This window comes from Mobula birostris, chromosome 9, assembly GCF_030028105.1.
Source record: "Mobula birostris isolate sMobBir1 chromosome 9, sMobBir1.hap1, whole genome shotgun sequence".
NCBI lineage: Eukaryota > Metazoa > Chordata > Chondrichthyes > Myliobatiformes > Myliobatidae > Mobula > Mobula birostris.
This window is the reverse complement of record NC_092378.1, coordinates 46,128,840-46,148,400: the sequence shown is the minus strand read 5'-3', so window position 1 is coordinate 46,148,400 and position 19,561 is coordinate 46,128,840. Positions and strand designations below refer to the sequence as shown.

The 19,561-nt window shown below is 41.9% G+C and overlaps 1 protein-coding gene and 1 long non-coding RNA gene across 3 annotated transcripts in view; both read right to left on the bottom strand.

Moving 5' to 3' along the window:
- The window catches only part of LOC140202729 (uncharacterized), a 91,297-nt gene that overhangs the window by 61,478 nt on the left and 10,258 nt on the right, over window positions 1–19,561 (bottom strand). The window lies entirely within an intron of this gene.
- On the bottom strand, window positions 3,654–16,513 carry LOC140203257 (arg8-vasotocin receptor-like). The gene is given in 3 exon segments (XM_072269273.1): window positions 3,654–7,299; window positions 15,642–16,152; window positions 16,154–16,513. Coding segments are annotated over 3 exon segments (1,047 nt in total). The 3' UTR covers window positions 3,654–7,123.

Sequence of the window (19,561 nt, the reverse complement as noted above, 5' to 3'; positions counted from 1 at the left end):
TTACCATACAATGTTCAAAAATCCAATAAATTCTCACCTATCAATTTATCTTTCTCTTTTCCTTTCTTGCTTCAACAAGTATCGAGCTCTTTTAATTCAACTGACAATCTCATCATTAACATTGATGTCAACAGCTGAAAATCCCCAATTAACATTGTGATGGCAATATCCGGCCAGCCTTATAAAATAAGGTAGTTAATAGTTATTTAATGAGCTGGTAAGAATATGCTATCTAACCAATGTTTTGCAGTAATAAAAATGGAAACTGCTGGATACACACAGCAGGTAAGGTAACATTTGTGAAAGTGAAACAGAATTGTTATTTTATGTTGAAGGCTCCTTAATATTTGAAATTATTCTACTGGAATTAAATGAAAATATTTCAATGAGATGTGCATTTTGCATTTTCTCCCCATGCCTAAATGGATTTTGTCTGGTTTCCTGCCACATACAAAAAATGTGTAGATTTGCAGATTGGCTGCTTAACTGGTTGCTCTAAAACTGCCTCTGCTGTGTCAGTGAGTGGTAGGCCCTGAGAGGAGTTGCCAAAACTGGGAGCATAAAATGATATTAGTGTAGATTGGTGTATGATTGTCAGTACAGAGGTGGTGGGCTGAATGGCCTGTTTCTGTGTTATAAATGTCTCCATGACCCTGAACCCACAGTTTCTGTGATCCTCTGATAGTAGTTTAGGTGGGTACTCCTGTTGAGGTGAGAATTATGCTAATATTCAGGTGATTGAGAACTACAGAATGAACACAAGTATATTGAATGTTACCCTGGGAATTTTCTACAAAAAAAAATAAAATATCAGTAATGAACTAGCAAAATAAAATTTGTGCTCATTTTACAGCTCTCAATCACCTGAATATTAGCATAATTCTCACCTCAACAGACATTGTAACCAAGACCTGGCTGGTGGCGTAGTGGCATCAGCATTGGACTTTGGGACAAAAGGTCCTGAGTTCAAATCCAGCCAGCTTCCCTGCACACTTTCCATCCATGCTGGGTTACGAGTTGGTGATCTCTTTGGAAACTCACCCGGCAGAAGGCAATGGCAAATCACTGCTGTAACTTGCCTCGTACGCAGTTCCCCACTACGTCAGAGAGGCGTGGAGGGAAATCGTCCGCTAATCGGAGAAACTCCAGATGTGACATACTTTTCCCTTTCCTATTGTAAGCAATTTTTCTTGGTCAGGAATTTCACATCCATTCTAATCTTCAAAAAGTTGTTAATTCTGCTTATATTTTGTGTTTATTTTGGATCTAAGATCACCGGTACTACCCAATTACTCATTTTGCCAATTTCCCCGCCAGGATATGAAAGTTGATAGTGAATGATATTCCATGAAATAATAAAACTGGCTGAAACAGTCAGCAAGTTAGGCTGCATAGGTAGGAAGGGAAAGACTTTCAGTGAAGGATATTTGACTTGGAGCATTAACTTCACAAATGCTGCCTGACGTGTTGCATGTTTCCATTATTTACTGCTCATATTTTAGATTCTCAGCTCTTTTTAAATTTATTATAGTTATCTTGTTCTTCCTTAATCTGATCCAGCAGAATAGTCAGGTGAAAACTTGCTGTGATTTATTTTGCACTGATATTTCAAGCTGCTTGCTTAGCCTTGAGTAAGGATGTTTTGTAGATGAGGTAGTAATTTGTTGTTTTGAGCAATGAATGCAAAGTCTTTCTGCTTTCTCCTCCATACCTGCAATTCATTCAATGTGATGGTGTCTCTGTCATCCACCAAATTAATGTGACTCATAACATTTAAAGATTACAGGAAATTAACACAGCTTGTAATGTACAGCCCTGCAGGAGGTTCCTAAGCACTCTAGATGTAAAGATGAAAGTGGCTGAAAACAGCCTGCCTTCAACCTTCTAATGCTGCTGCCCCACAATGATGCACTCTGTGCCTGTTTTATTAGCAGCTCGCTGAGACATTGGTCTAAATGAATCTGGTTTAATGTCACTGACCTATTTTGTGAAACTTGTGTTTTGTGGCAGCATTACAGTTCAATACATTAAAAAATCATGAATTACAATAACAAATATGTATTAGCAGTGCAGGAATAGTGAGGTAGTGTTCATGGGCTGGTTCATTAACTGATGGGGACGGGAAGAAGCGGTTCCCAAAATGTTGTGCTTTATTTAGGCTCCTGTAAATCCTCTCTGATGGTATTTATAAGAAGAAAGCAAGACAAATGTCGTGTGTGTCTGCTGAAGTTAAGGAGCAAAACAAAAATGAAGTGCTGGAAAATCGCAGCAGATTTGCCAGTATCTGTTGAAAGAAACAAACTTAACATTTCAGATCTTTCAGAATCCAAAATATCTTTCCATAGATAACCCCTGGCTTGTTCAGTGTTTCCAGCATTTTCAGTTATTCAGATTTCCTTCATCTGCAGTTCTTTTATCTTTTAAGTACCAAAAAGGTGTGCTTGGAGACAGTCTCTGAAAGCTGTACTCAGACTGCAAAAGCTGCATACACCTTATTTGGCCTCCACTGTTTTGTAGCATCACATTAAACCTTGCAGCATCTTCAATTCAACTGCAATAAAAGCATGTAAACTCTGCTTCCAAAAATTATTGAGCTAATCTTGTAATTTCTTTATTGAAAGCTACAGATGCATTTCTTTGAGAAAACTACAGTCTCCTATGACTGCTGTCAGGTATTTCAGCACCAGTAATTACTGTCACAGTATACTGCAGTGAAAACTGGGTGTTAGGAAATTGGATATCTATCTGCCTTTTCTAATACAGTGCTTTTTGTATTTACTGCGGTATATGATGAATCCACTGCAAGTATTAATGTGACCTTGATGACACCTCTATCGTGGAAATATGGATTGCTGTATTTCAGTTAGTTTGTGCCTTGAGCCAGCAATTAAATTTTTTTGGTGGCTCTCCCTTTTCTGAGTGGTTTGTATGCTAGTGAATAGTTCGAATTGATGACTTCATTGCAATTACCCTGTCAGACACTTCAATCAGATAGACTGTTGGAACTGGATTTGATTAACGTTTTCATCCATGACAGAATTAATCATTCTGATTCTCATCATTGATAAGTTTTCTAATTTATTTTGATGGCAATGAGTCTGAAAGAAATATAATTGCATACTAAGATGCCAAAAAATGAAATTTAGAATGGCCTCTGGTCCATGAATGCATTTTTATCATAATGTTAAATTGCTTTGAAATTGTTCTGTAATAGACAGTTTGTCTTTGCTCCAGCGACCCAGGTTCAAGTCCCTCTGTTGTCTGTAAAGAACCTGTACGTTCTCCCTATAATGGTGGGGGTTTCCTCCAGGTGCTTCAGTTTCTACCCACATTCCAAAGAACTGGTCAGACTGTTAATTTGGCACATGGGTGTAATTGGGTGGCATGGGTTCGTTGGGTAAGAAGGGCCTGTTACCATGCCGTAATTCAGAATTTAAAACAAAATCTACCCAGTCTCTGTGTGGGGCCGATGGAATTTTAATAAAGATAAAGACTGTATTTACTATAAGAGTACAACAAAGAACCTATGTTGGCTGTGTTTTTTAAGCAGAAGTTTCAAGTTTAAGTCCTTCCACGGAAACCTAAATCAGTGGAAACAGACAAAAATTACAAAGGCAAAATAATAAAATATCACCCTTCAAATACAAGTATATTGTAACAATTATTCTAATGTTCACTATTGTATGTTAATGAAGATAAGTTTATTGCCATAATCACTTCATTGTAATTCATGATGCTCTGTTTTATAACAATAAGGATTATGCTAATAACACACCATTTGTTAATCTTTGGATAATCTGAGTCAGTTCTGGCCTGAATTTGAGGACCAGAATGCCTAATTGTTGTAAATACATAATATTCTGTTTTGAGAGCAATGATTCATCAGGATGTCCAAAAGGTGTAAATGGATAAGGTGTTTTACATCATTTCCAGTCAGATTATTTTATCAACCCATTTTGAATGAGTTTTTCACAAACAATAGATCACTTTACTGCAGAGAGTATGGCACTTTGCCCACAAAATTTCCATGAGGGTGCAAGAGTCAAAATGGTGTGATTCCCATTCATGGCCATTTAGGATTTAGATTAGCAGGAACAATAAATATAAACATAAAAAATTCTGCAGATGCTGGAAGTACAAAAGCAACATGTACAAAATGCTGGAGGAATTCAGCAAGTCAGGCAACATCCATGGAAATGAACAAATAGTTGACTTTTCAGGCTGAGACACTTCCTCTGGCCTGGAAAGGAAGGGGGAAGATGCCAGAATAAAAAGGTGGAGGAAGGGGGAGATGGATAGCTGGATGGTGATGGGGGAATCCAGGTGGGCGGGAAAGGTAAAGGGCTGGAGATGAAGGAACAAGATGGTGGCGAAGACACCTTTCCAGAAAGGTTACATAGTTGTGGTAGTGAGTCTGGCTGAGTACATGGTCGAAGAGTCAGAGGGCAGCGGGGGGGGGGGGGGGGGAGAGAGAGGGAGAGACTAACTCTCACTGAATACCTATCAAAGAAAAGATTTAAACTTCTTCAGGGTATGCATCCCTTGAAGAGACTTCACAGTGGAGCAGCAAATCCTAACAAAAAATTCTGTAGATGCTGGAAATCCAAGGTGACACACAAATGTACGTCTTGTCAATCCAACTGAAGTTTAGCAAACAGCGCACAGTCCAAACTGAAACTGGAATAGTGAATCCATGCAGACAGTGAAAGCAAGGAAACAAAAGATTAGATGAAGAGGGGAACATTTTTCAACAGAAAGAAGTGAAAAATAGTTAGCCCAACAATTAAAAGCTGGAAATAATCATGTTTAATTTTTTACAGGCAAGTAGAATATTTGGCAATAATTAAAACTTGTGATGACTTTAACCAGACTTTGAACAGAAGCTAGATCCTAACTTGTAAGAGATTAGTTTACTTCTGCTTTGACAGTTAAATTTGAATTGCTGCTGTTTTCCGGAAGGTAAAAATGGATATCATTTCTTAAGCAGTATCTTGCCAATTTTCAAAACTCGTCTACCTTCACTTGAATATTGATTTGCATTCAAATATTAATAAATGTTATTATCATCATTATATTGTTGGTGAATTCTGGTTGGTAACTAAATTTTTGATTCTCCAGTATTCAGCTTTGTAGATTCTTTACAGTCAGAACATTATTTCAGTTTGTTGCCTCTATTGAAGAAATTGATTACACCATCTGAATCCATTTGTAATGGTATTGCATACATTTAATATGCATAATTTGATATTAAATGGTAATTTTACTTGGGTAGCCACAAGGACAAAAAAAGTTTGATTTCTGTAAGCATGACTATGAAGCACAAGTAAACTCTTTGGAGAGAGCATATTTACTGTTGGGTAACAAACAGTAGTTAGTGGGAAGTATTCCAGTCTACAGGTCAACACTAATCTTGACAAACACAATACATCTCAATTAACATTTCCAGTTTAGACCTAACGTTGGCCAAATTACCTTTCCACTTGTGCATAGAGCTCTGTGGTGGTATTACTGAGTCGTATTCAGACCTTTAAACACATTAAAATCCAGGATAAAAGTGTATCCTGTAATTTATTTTTAAATGTATACACATCGATCAGTATGTCAATCCCTCACTTTCTAAGATGTCATACCATGAATGTGATCAGATAAATCTGAATTCAAGTCTTATTCCCTGAACCTGTCATTGAGTATTCCTAATTTAATGTTTGGAGTAGCAACACTGAATGACTACCCTCAATTATCTGTGAACATGTAAAATTCAAGATGACGACAAAGAGTTTATTGCTTCAGGAGTTGTCTTATCTATGCAAGGTAAAATTGAATGAATATGTTTATTAAAACCGAATTGTACATGGCGATCTTGCAGCCAATGTCAAATCTGATCTATACCTCTACACTGCACGAATGCAACTGGAATGGAGGGCTCTATAGCTTTGAGCCAAGACCCCAACCAGTAAAGGCATCCCTTTTCCTTCACTTGGTTGAACTTATTTTCACACTAAATAGATTCTCCTTAACTCATTTCTTTGCCTCTGCTGAAGCTGTAGTATCAGACTCATCTGGTTGCAAGCTATTCCTGATTCTTCCTTTGGATGTGTGGATTCACTGCTCTCTCCTTGCTCCTGGTATTTCAGTGACTGCACTGGTGCTGCCTCCTGTTCTTGTGCAGAACTCCGAAGTTTGAATGCCTTTTGCAACCAATTTCTGCACAGCTCAGCATTTCACGTGGTCTGGCTCTTCTCTCCCCCCCCCCCCCCCACGTGTTTTGACACTTCTGTCTCCATTTTAGATCTTGTAAGCACATGGACTCACACAGCTTCCTCGACTACACTTGCAAAGTCTCCATTCCACTCTCTGGTTTGTCCAGTTCCTTTCCTCCCGTACTTCCATAACAATGTTTCTAGTTTCTTTTCCTTTTCCCTTGACCATTGTTTCCACTTCATTATATTTGTCAAGGCTCACAAACCTCCCCTATTTCAGCTCTCACTCTCTCCTAGAACATGGATTGAGTTCCCTTTGTACTCATTTTTCACCGAACCAGCTTCCATGTTCATATTCTGGAATTTCGGGAACCTCCAATATGCTGCCTCCACCAGACGTATTTTCCCTCCTCCCCACATTTTTGGAGGGCCTCTTGGCAAATCCCTGGTTCTCCTTTAACTTGCTGCCTCTCACCTTAAAGTCGTGCCCTATGGTATTTCATATTTCTACCTGGGAGAGAAAAACCTTGATCTCCCCTCTCCAGATCTCTCATTTTTGTACACCTGAGGGGAAAAGTCTCCATATTCCCACTATGCCTATCACTGTTTTATGTACCTCAGTCATATCACCCCTCATCCTCTGATGCCCCAGAGAAAACAACCCAAGTTTGTTCAACCTCTCCTTGAAACTAATGCTGTCTAAACTACATCACTTCCACAAAACTCGCACATTCCCGGAGTGTGGCGATAAGCTCTCCATGCTGTGCACCAAATGTGGCCAAATTAAAGTTTAATACAGCCGCAAAGAAGAGATGTTCAGTGATAATACAAGTCCATCTGAACTTTTTTAGATTTCCATGGTTCTTCTGATTTGCCAAGTGTCTGCCTTCCATTTTTTTCTTCTTCTCCTCCCTTCTGCTGGCTTAAGTTGCAACTTTGTCAGAGCTGTCTGTGGTGGCGTACTCTTCTTGAACCGAACAGCTTGACTCGTGTTTCATGCAGCACGGGATTTGTCCACAGAAATACAAGTATATCCAGGGGCTTGTGCAACTGTTTAAATTGCCCAAGACCATGAGGATGGTGAAAGCAGAGCCTGTGGACATAAAGGAGAAGTGTGGTGATCATAGCTATATGGCTGTTGTAATATGCATGCGCGAGTCAGACCCGTGGGTCTGAATTTTGTTTTGTGTGAAACTTGGTGAAAGGCTGTGTGCAATTCTAATTACATGGCCAATCACAAACAAGAGAAAATCTGCAGATGCTGGTAATCCAAGCAACACACAAAATGCTGAAGGAACTCGCCAACCAGAGAGCAACTATGGAAAAGATGAAGGGTCTCTGCCCAAAATGTCAACTATATGCTTTAAAATAGATGCTGCCTGGCCTGCTGAGTACCACTGGTGGGGGGGGGGGGGTGTTTCTCTCTAATTGGGTGCATTGGCTGTTTTTAACGTGTGGTTTTGTTTTGCATAATCTTTGATATTTAAATAAGTTGAATTGGGCACACATCAGCGGAGCGTTGTGCACTCTTAAAGGAGCAAGAGCTGGTGGATTAACTCCGATCTCCTGGTTTCCACAATAACACGACACAAATTTGTGCAGGAGGCATGTTTGCTCCCCGAACGCCGTTCAACAGAGTAGCTCTTAAATGAGGGAATCCTGCTTTTTGAGTTGGCTAAGGGTGTAAATGGAGGAAGATTGAGAGACAGGTTTGAAAATGGTGTTGGTGGAAAGAAGGTGTTTTTAAAAAAAAAATAGAGAATATATGTTCTGGGTGGAGGGTTAGTGGTGGTGAATTAGTTTTGGCAGGGTGGAAGGTACAGTAGGTATATATTGAATTTGCTTTGGTTGGGGAAGACAGCTGGGGTCTTTTGTTTGAATTAAGGTGATTTTTTTTTACTCTACATAACTGGACTGTGAATCTCTAGTCATAAGAGCTGATTGTGGACTTCAGGAAGGACAAGACAAGGGAAGAGGATCAGAAGTGGAGAGAATGATCGGTTTCAAGTTCCTGGGCCTCAATAAACTCAAATCTAATAGTGGACCCAACATATTGATGCTGCTATAAAGAAGGCAAGACAGCAGCTATTAGGAGTTTGAAGAGATTTGGTACAACATTTATGGATGTACCGTGGAGAACATTTTTGTGAGACTGCATCTGACCGTCTGGTTGGTGGGGGGGGAGCACTGCACAGGATCAAAAGATGCTACAAAAAGTTGTAAAATTAGTCAGCTTCATTTTGGGTATGAGCCTCCATAATGTCCAAGACATCTACAAGGAACATTGTCTCAGGAAGGTGGTGTCCATTATTAAGGACTCCCATCACCCAGGACATGCAACCTTCTCATTGTTACCATGAAGAAAGATGTATAAAAGCCTGAAGAGGCACACTCTGTGATTCAGGAACAGCTTCTTAAGACCATAAGACATGGGAGGATTTGGCCCATTGAATCTGCTCTGCCATTCAATCATGGCTGGTCCTTTTCTCCCCTTCCTCAGCCCCATTCCCTGGCCTTCTCCCTGTAATCTTTGATGCCGTGTCTATTCATGAACCTATCAAGCTCTGCCTGTGGGCACAAATTCACCACCCTCTGGCTAAAGAAATTTCTCTGCATCTGTTTTAAATGGAAGCCCCTCTATCCTGAGGCTGTGCCTCTTGTACCAGACTTCCCCACCATGGGAAACATTCTGTCCATATCTACTCTGTCTAGATCATTCAACATTCAAAAGGTTTCAATAAGGTTCTCCCCCTCATCCTTTTGAATTCCAGTGAGTACAGACCCAGAGCCATCAAATGTTCCTCATATGATAACTCCTTCATTCCCGGAATCATCCTTGTGAACCTCCTCTGAACCCTCTCCAATGCCAGCACTTTTCTTGGGTAAGGAGCCCAAAACTGTTCACAGTACTTAAGGTGAGGCCTCATCAGTACCTTTTTAAAGCATCGGCATCACATCTGTGCTCTTGTATTCTAGACCTGCTGAAATGAATGCTCACATTGCATTTGCCTTCCTCAACACTGACTCAACCTGCAAGTTAACCTTTGGGTTGTTCTGCACAAGGACTCCCAAATCTCTTTGCATCTCAGATTTTTGGATTTTCTCCTGAATTAGAAAATGGGCTGCATGTTTATTTCTTCCATGAAGTTGCATGATCATGCATTTTCCAATATTGTGTTTCATTTGCCACTTGCTTGGCCATTATCCTATTCTGTCTAAGTCCTTCTGCAGCCTACCTGTTTCCTCCACACTACCTGCCCCTCTACCAATCTTTATATCATCTGCAAACTAGATGACAAAGCCATCTATTCCGTCTTCCAAATCATTGTTATACAGCGCAAAAAGAAGTGGTCCCAAAACTGAACCCTGAAAAACACCATGGGTCACTGGTAGCCAAGCAGAAAAGGATCCTTTTATTCTCACTCGCTGCCTCCTACCAATCAGCCAATGCTCTAACCATGCCAGTAACTTTCCTGTAATACCATGGGCTCGTAACTTGGTAAGTAGCCTCATGTGGTTCCTTGTGGTGCCTTCTGAAAGTCCAAATATACAACATCCAATGCATCCCTTTTTATCTATCTACTTGTAATCTCCTCAAAGAATTCCAACAGTTTGTCAGGCAAGATTTTCCCTTGAGGAAACCACACTGACTTTGTACTATCTTGTCCTGTGTCACCAAGTACTCCATCACTTCATCCTTAACAATTGACTCTAACATCTTCCCAACCACTGAGGTTGGGATAACTGGTCTATAATTTCCTTTCTGCTGCCTTCCTCCTTTCTTGAAGGTAGAGAGACATTTGCAATTTTCCAATCCTCTGGCACCATGCCAGAGTCCAATGATTTTTTTGCAAGATCTTTACACAATCTTCTTTCTCTACTGCTACCTCTTTCAGAACCCTGGCGTGCAGTTCATCTGGTCTGGGCGACTTGTGTACCCTTGCGTCTTTCAGCTTTTTGAGCACCTCCCTTGTAATAGTAACTGCACTCACTTCTCTTCCCTCACACCCTTCAACATCTGACACACTGTTAGTGTCTTCCACGGTGAAGACTGATACAAAATACTCATTTAGGTCATCTGCCATCTCCTTGTCCCCACCATTATTTCTCTGGCCTCATTTTCCAGCAGTCCTATATCCATTCTCATCTCTCTATATTCTTTACACTTGAACAAACTTTTACTATCCACTTTGATATTGTTTTCTAGCTTGCTTTTATAATTCATCTTTTCCCTCCTAATGATTCTTTTAGTTCCTCTCTATAGGTTTTTAAAATCTTCCCAATCCTCCATCTTCCTGCTAATTTTTGCTTTGTTTTATGCCCTCTCTTTGCTTTTACATTAGCTTTGACTGCCCTTGTCAACCAAGGTTGTAGTATTTTGCTATGTGATGTCACGTACCCCGTGACAGGTTAAAGAACCAGTAGAAATGGAAAACACCTTGGGAGTCTGGTATTGCTGTTAACTAATGCTATTTATTAGTAACTACGCAATACAGTAATACATATAAAATCAGATAAATCAAACAGGTTAGCAAAGATTATATATAGTGTGGAAATATAAAAGCCAAGCTTCTTCAAGCCTAGGGGTAAATGGATACAGTCTTATGGTGATGGGTAAAGTTCAGTTCAGTTTGTGGTATTCAGCTGAGTAGTGATGGGGAGAGAGAGAGAGAGAGAGAGAGAGAGAAGTGCCTAGTTCGTCAGGTGAGCCAATGCCATCGATCTTCCCATTGTCCTCCGACACTTCCAAGTTGGCCAAACTTGACCAACTTAAAAGCACCATCTTCAAGTGATAGTCTACCAACCCAGGCAAGGGTTGGACACACTAGTAGACTCCACAAGGTCGCTCTTTCACGCACTAATAATCACAGATCAATTCCTAATGATCGATTCTCAGTCCCACACTCGTGGGCACCTGAACAGGAAAGTGGTAACTTCACCACACCTTAGTGCGTCTGCGTGTCCTGTGAAACAAGCAATTATGCTGGTTTAAATACTGTTGTAGAGAACACCAGCTGTCCATCAAGTAGCTCCTCCCTTCTCTCTCTGTAGGAACTCAGAAGTTTGCAGTGTCCTTGCAGAAACAAACTGTGAGCAGTCTTCGCCTCTCTCTCTCTCTCTCTCTCTCTCTCTCTCTCTCTCTCTCTCTCTCTCTCAATAACAAAGTGTTTGTGCTGTACAGCTCTCTCTCTTTTTAAAAGCACAGTTCATAAGGGATAATTCAGGATCCCATCACAGTGAGTATTTCTTCATTTTTGGAATACATCTATCCTGCATCTTCCTTAATTTTCCCAGAAACTCATGCCAATGCTGCTCTGCTACCATCCCTGCCAGCACCTCCTTCCGATTTACTTTGGCCAACTTCTCTCTCTCATACCACTGTAATTTCCTTTACTCCACTGAAATACTGCTATGTCAGACTTTACTTTCTCCCTATCAAATTTCAAGTTGAAGTCAAACATATTATAATCACTGTCTCCTAAGGGTTCTTTTACCTTAAACTCCCTAATCATCTCAGGTTCTTTACATAACAGCCAATCCAGTATAGCTGATCACCTAATATGCTCAATGACAAACTACTGTAAAAAGCCATCTCATAGACATTCAACAAACTCTCTCTCTTGAGATCCATTACCGACCTGAATTTTCTTTTCGCCCATCGACGTGCGTGTTGAAATCTCCTATGACTATCATAACATTGCCCTTTTGACATCCCTTTTCTATTCTCTGTTGCAATCTGTGGTCTACATCCTCGCTACTGTTGGGAGGCCTCTATATAACTGCCATTAGGGTCCTTTTACCCTTGCAGTTTCTTAACCCACAAGGATTCAACATCTTCTGATCGTATGTCACATCTTTTTAATGATTTAATGCAATTCTTTACCAACAGAGACCCACCACTTGCTCTGCTTAGCTTCCTATCCCTCTGAATCAACCTTAGACATTCAGCTCCCATCCTTCAGCCACAGTTCAGTAATGGCCACAACATCATACCTAACAACCTGTAAAAGTTCAACAAGATCATACACCTTATTTCTTGTACTCCATGCATTGAGATATAACCCTTTGAGCACTGTTTTGTTATGCTTTTTGATTCTGCGTCCTTAATGCACTGGTACTCAGCCTGCTGGCTGCAATTTTGTTCTATCATCTACCTCCTCTTGCTGACAGTCTGACTGCATGATATCTTTGCTTTTTTTTTTAAACCATCTGTTGTATTCTTATTCTGAGTCCCTTCACTCCGGTTCCCACCCTCCTGCAAAATTAGTTTTAATTGTCCCTAATAGCTCTAACAAACCTGTCCACGAGAATATTGGTCCCCCTCGGGTTTGGGTGCAGGCCTGTCACTTTTCTACACATCATGCCTCCCCCAGAAGAAATACTGATGATCCAAGAACCTGAAGCCCAGCCCCCTGCACCAGCTTCTCAGCCATGCATTAATCTGCCATATCATCCCGTTTCTACCCTCACAGGCATTTGGCACAGGCAGCAATCCAGAAATTACCACCCTGGATGTCCTGCTTTCAGCTTTCTGTCTAGCTCTCTAAATTCTCTCTTCAGGACCTCTTTGCTTTTCCTTCCTATGTCATTGGTACCAGTATGTACCAAGAGATCTGGCTGCTCTCCCTCCCCCTCCAAAATATTAGATTAGACTATGAGAACACTCAGTCCTCTTTTATGATTATGAAGACATGTAGCCCTCTTTTATTGTCATTTAGTAATGCATGCATTAAGAAATGATACATTATTTCCTCTAGTGTGATATTATAAAACACAGGACAAACCAAGACTGAAGAAACTGACAAAACCACATAACTATAACATATAGTTACAAACAGTGTAACAATACCATAACCTGATGAAGAAGTCCGTGAGCACAGTGAAGTTCAAAGTTTCTCAAATGTCCCACATCTCACACAGACGGGAGAAGGAAGAAAAACTCTCCCTGCCATGCCCGACCACAATCTGACTCTGAATCATCTGAAAACTTCTTCGAGCTCTGATCAGCTCCCCGACACCGAGTACTGTCCGAACGATTCGACCTCCTTCTCGGTCGTCAAAAGCAGGCAAGGCCAGGGATTTTGAGGCCTACCCTCCAAAAGATTCATGACCACACAGTAACGACAGCAGCCTACGGGCGTTTCAGAAATTTCTCCAGATGTTCCTCTGTGCTTTCACGTCCATTCTCCATCAAATCAGAATTGTCCACGGCCCCTATTTAACGGATACGATATAATTTTCACCGGAGAACTGTGCACGCGCGGTGCGCTGCCATCTTCTCCTCCCGCCATAATTTATTGTCATTTAGAAATGCATACATGCATTAAGAAATGATACAATGTTTCTCTGGAGTGATGTCACAGAAAACAGGACAGACCAAAGACTAAAACTGACAGAACCACATAATTATAACATATAGTTACAGCAGTGCAAAGCAATACCATAATTTGATGAAGAACAGACCATGGGCACAGTTTTTAAAAAAAAGTCTCCAAGTCCCGAGTCGATCAACTCCCGACTCCCTGATAGCAGCGGCAAAAGGGAGAAACTCCCTGCCATAAACCTCCAGGCATCGTCAACTTGCCAATACCTTGGAAGCAGCCGACACTGAGTCCATCCATCCGAAAACTTTGAGCTTCTGACCAGCCTCCCGAACGCCATCCTCTACTGAGCGCCTTCGAACTCCCCCCGGCTGCTGAAACACGCAAAGCCGAGGATTTCGGGGCCTTCACCTCCAGAGATTCCGGTTACCACACAGAAGCAGCAGCAGCGAAGCGGGCATTTCATAAGTTTTCCAGATGGATGTTCCTCTGTGCTCTCACATCCATCTCCATCAAATCAGAATTTTGCACGGTCCCTTACTTGACAGATAACAGATATTCATCACCAAAGTGGATGCAATACTAGATGCTGAGGATGCGATCCGAGATGCCCCTGACCCTGATGCCTGGGAGGCAACATACCATTTGGGTGTCCCATTCACATCCACAGAATCTCCTGTCTATTCCCCTGACTATTAAGTCCCCTATCACTACAGCTCCCCTCTTCTCCCTCTTTCCCTTCTGCCTCATGGACCCATTCTCATTTCACATTTCCAGTTCTCCTGACAGTCACCCAGCTACTTGCCTCATGTAAATTGGGGTGACTACTTCCCTGTAACTCTGATTATCTCCTCACTCTCTTGTACAAGCCAAAGGTCATCCAGCTGCTGCTCCAGATCCCTAACATGGTCTGCAAGGAGCCACAGCTGGATGCACTTCATGCAGATGTAGTTCCCTGGGAGACTCTGAGTCCCCCAGGACTCCAACATCCAGCATAAAGAACACAACAGACATTTGTTATATTAGATACAGTAAGAGAAAATAATTCCCCCAACATCCGATTTCTAAATGTTCATCGAACCCATGAAGACTATCTCACTTTTATTATTTCTGTTTTTGCACTTTTTAATTTAACTATTTTATTTATCTTTATATTTGTGTTGCATTGTACTGTCACTATTTTAATAAATTTCGTGACGTATGCCGGTGATATTAAACCTGATTTTGATCTCCACTGGGTCAAAAGCCTAGAGCTCCCCACTCAGCATGGGAACAGCACTAATTTAATACTAAAGCATCAATGACTTCTTAAGGCCAACTCAAACCTTGTATTAAATATTGGCTTTCCCTGCCGACCCCCTTATCCCCACAATGCTAATATTAGGGCAGTGACTGTCTCCTTCTCATGATGACCCTGTTGGAGTTAACAAGCATAAAATATTTTCACTGCCTTCATCACATCCCCTAACTGGCGATCTCTTTCGGTCATTATTTTGACTGAGGATTTGAGACAAGTCCTCCAACGTATCTAAACCCTACAGAAGAAATTTCTACCGGCGCTTAATGAGAGCACCAAAGATGTTTGTGAGAATTGTATTCGTTTATTTTCTCTTGGACTGGAATTAATTTTTTCAGAATTTTTTAAAGAGAAGCACTTGGAATTACAAAGAGTGAAAAACGGACAGATGCATTTCTGGATATTAAAGCAATCGAGGGATATTCATTATATTTATTGAGATAGCACAAAAGAGGCCCTACGGGTCCTTCGAGCCGTGCTGCCCAGCAATCCCGATTTGACCCTAGCTGATCACGGAACAAGTTACAATGATTAATTAACCTACCAACAGGTACGTCTTTGGACTGTGGAAGAAAACCGGAGCAATCATGGTTCCAGGGAGAACTCCTTACGGGCAGGCTGGGAGCTGAGACAGGATAAGCTATGATAGTGAATAAGCAGATAGAAAGGGCCGAATAGCTTGACCCTGCTCCTAATTATTGTGTTCTCGGGTTCTGTTCTTGTGTCATGTGGCAAGATAATGGGTGAAGCAAGATGCAAGTAGAAAAGTAACCCGTGTGGGATTTGTTTTTTTTAAAGTGGGCAATTGGGGGGGGGGTGGTATGATGTCACTGGAATACCAAACTGTCCACAGCTCCACTGCAAAGTAAGGTGTCCAACACAGCACATAGACTAGAACCATGACCACTGCCATTTTCACCATCTTGTTCATTGCCTTGGAGATGCAGTTAATGTTACTGACTCTCAAATGGACTCTCTGCATCTTGGCCATCTTGGGTTTCTGGTAAGTCTTGGTATAAATGTTCATTTGGATGACCCGACAGATTTTGACCTGGAAAGTTGTCAGAATAACGGTGGGGATGAAGAAAATGACCATGAAGATCCAGGTCACATACGCCTTGGATCCCCATGGCTGGATGAACTCTGCCCAGCACTGCACCATCCCTGGGAGGAACTCTTTCTTGGAGAACATGAAGAGCTGAGGAACACCCAGGATTAGAGACAAGACCCAACTCGTGCATATGGCTGTGCTCCAGCCTGCCTTTCCCTTGCAAAAAGTTACCATGGGATAACAGACCACTTGGAACCTGTCGAAGGTCATGGCCATCACCCTTGTAGGTGGAGGCTAACATCCCCACCAGCTGTAGGTAAGCCACCATCTTACACAGTGCATCTGGCCCGATGAATACCTCCGTGATGACCCAGAGGAGCTGGGGCAGGACGTGGAAGACGGTCACCACCAGGTTGGCGATGCTGAGGTGCATCACGAAGACATACATGCGGGGCCTCCTCTTCCTTCTGCTCCACAGGTCACTGATGAGCACGCTGTTGCCCACTGTGGCCATTACGAAGATCATTGCCAGCACAGCAGCCTCTGCTCTGGCCAGCCTCTCGTTTCTGTCAAAGATGTCCAGGGTTTCCGAAGGATCAGTGCCACCCACCCTCCCATTTAGGAAGAAGGGCAGATTCTTCATGGCTTGCTTGAGGGACCTGTTACTCTCTGCTACCTCCTCACCCCGTCCAGAACAGCAGCGCACGTCCTTTAAACCATTGGCTTATTCTGACTGTCAGGCTCTTGCTCGGATCTCTCTTTTAATACAATGAGCAGCAGGTGGCAGGCTTTGTCAGATCAGTAAAGGCTGATTTATACTTGTGTGTACGGGCTACGCCGTAGGCCTGATTTATACTTTTGCATAGCCCCACACCATAGTGAGCATGCGTAGCTGTGTCTGTGTTGCTCTGCAATTCACCGCCAAAACGCTAGTTGGCAGTGGGGTTTCTATGCCACTGAGTGTCTTTGTGAGAGACATGGACGGGGAAATGCATTTCAAATATTTTTGGCAGGTAGTTTTGACGATTTGGTTTATCATCTCCAACCATTTATTTCGCATCAGTGTACAGTTGCGGTGGAGAAAAGCAATTGGAAATGCGATGCTACCAAGCAGACCAATCACAGTTGTTGCGGTCTGTGTTGCCGCGTCGTGTGAGTTACATTTTTGAGGAGGTGCACGTCACCCTATGGCGTAGGGTACGCGGTACCTACAGCATACATTTGACGCACAAGTATAAATTGGGTTTAAGACTCTAATCCTCAACTGCTGTGATCAGTCAGCATTTGTCTGTTCCAGGAATGTTCTTACAGCCTCTAACTGGGTCACTTGGCATCACGACATCGTCACTTATACCAATCGGAACAAAGGAGATAATTTAGACTCCGAGTTATACAAATTTTGGGAAGAAAGGGGGAGATAGAGATGTGTGGGGGAAGTGTCAAATATTTCACCATGTAGTGCTATAAAGGTTCCAGGTATAGGGAGTGATCTTTTCTGGGATGCATTGAAACTCTCAGCAACTGCTCACACACGCTTAAAAACATAATGTGATTTTTATTTTCGTCTATCAGAAATCCCATATTTACTTGACATCTGCCGTATATTTGCAGATTTATTTTTTTTTTCTTTAATGAAAGTTACCTGAGAGAAACGAAAGCAACAATTATACTCAATGAGTGTGGGAGACAGCAAAACCACTACTTGTTTCCGTGACCTGAACCGGGGTGGGGAACCAGAGCCCCAGGTCAGTAAGGGAAGGATCGGACTGGAAGGTAGGTGTCGGGAAAAGAATTGAGAGGCAAAATCAAAATAACAGGTATGGTGGGTCAGGTAGTTTGAAGTGTATATTTTAATGCTAGGAGTATTATGGGTAAGGGGGATGAACTTGAAGCATGGATCAGTACATGAAACTACCATGTTGTAGCCATGACTGAAACTTGGTTCAGAGAAGGGCAGGAGTGGGTGAGTAATGTACCAGGTTTTCAAATTTCTAGAAAAAATGGAGAAGGATGTAAAAAGGTGGGTGGGGGGTGGAGCTGTACTACTAGTCAGGGTCAATATCAAAGCTGCACTCATAATGAAGGGATCTGACATGGAGTCCATTTGGGGAGAACTCAGGAATGGGAAAGGTGCAACCATACTGACGGGGTAGTATTACAGACCCCCTAAAAGCCACAGGGACATTGAGGGTTGTTGTCATGGTGGATTTCAATTTCCCTAATATAAACTGACCCCTTCTGAGTTTAGATGGGGCTGAATTTAAGTGTATCCAGGAAGGCTTCTTAAATCAACGAGAGGTCCAATGAGAGGAGGGGCTGTACTGGTATTGGGTAATAAGCCTTTCGGTGGATGAACAGTTATGGAACAGTAACAACAACTCCTTAACTTACAGGATAGCTATAGACAAGGATAGGTATGGTCCTGTCGGAGTTTTTATATTGGAACAGGGCAAATTACGAGGGCATTAGGCAGGAACTAAGAAGCGTTAATTGAGGAACACCTTTTCTCTGGTAAGTCCACATCAGACACAAGGAGGGTGTTTAAAGATCAATAGCATAGAGTTAAGGAAAAGTATCTTCTGTTAAAAGAAAGGATGGGGATGGAAATATAGGAGAACCTTGGATGTCCAGAGAGGTGATGAACTTAGTCAAGAAGAAAAATGAAAAGTATGCTTTGGAAGTTGGGATCAAATGAAGCACATGAGTATAAAGAAGCCAGAAAAGAACTAAAGGGAGTTGGGAAAGCCAGCTGAGCCGTAAAAAGTCCTTCGCAAGTAGGATTAAGGTGAATCCCAAGGCATTTTATACATGCATAAAGAGTAATAGGATAACTAGGGAGAAGATGAGACCACTCAAGGATAAAGAGGGGAACATTTGCTTGAATGCAAAGTATGTCAGTGAGGTACTTGATGAGTACTTGGTTTCAGTATTTACCAAGGAAAAGAATGGAGGAAGTGGAGATCAGTGCTGAAGGTATAAATACATCAAGGTGTTTAGATATCGAGGAAGAAGTATTCGGCCTCCTAATGAGTATTAAGGTGGATAACTCCTCAGGGCATGATGGGATTTACCCCAAGTTATTGAGAGAAGCAAGAGATGAGATTGCTGATCCCTTGACCAGTTTCTTTGTGTCTTCTCTAGCCACAGGTGAGGTCTCCGAGGACTGGCAAGTGGCTAATGTTATACCTCTATTTAAGAAGGGAACAAGGGAAAATCCTGGGAACTATAGATCAGTGAGTCTCCCATCAGTTGTAGGGAAATTGCTAGAGAAAATGCATAGGGATAGGATATACGAGCATTTGGAAACCTGTGACCTTATTTGGGAGAGCCAGCATGGCTTTGTGTGGGGGTCACGCCTCATCAAATTGACTAAACTTTTTTTCATGGTGTTGAGAGAGATTGACGGTAGGGCAGTGGATGTTGTCTACATGGATTTTAGTAAGGCATTTGACAAAGTCCCTCATGGGAGGCCAAAAGATTAAGGTGCTTGGGACTCGCGGCAAATTGCTTGCTTGAATTCAGATCTGGCTTGTACATAGAAGGCAGAAGGTAGTGGTTGAAGGGACTTATTTGAGCTGAAGGTCTGTAATTAGTGAAGTTCCACAGGGATCTGTGCTTGGACCTCTACTGCTTGTAATGTATATTAATGAGCTGGATGAAAACGTAGATGGGCGGGTTAGTAAATTTGTGG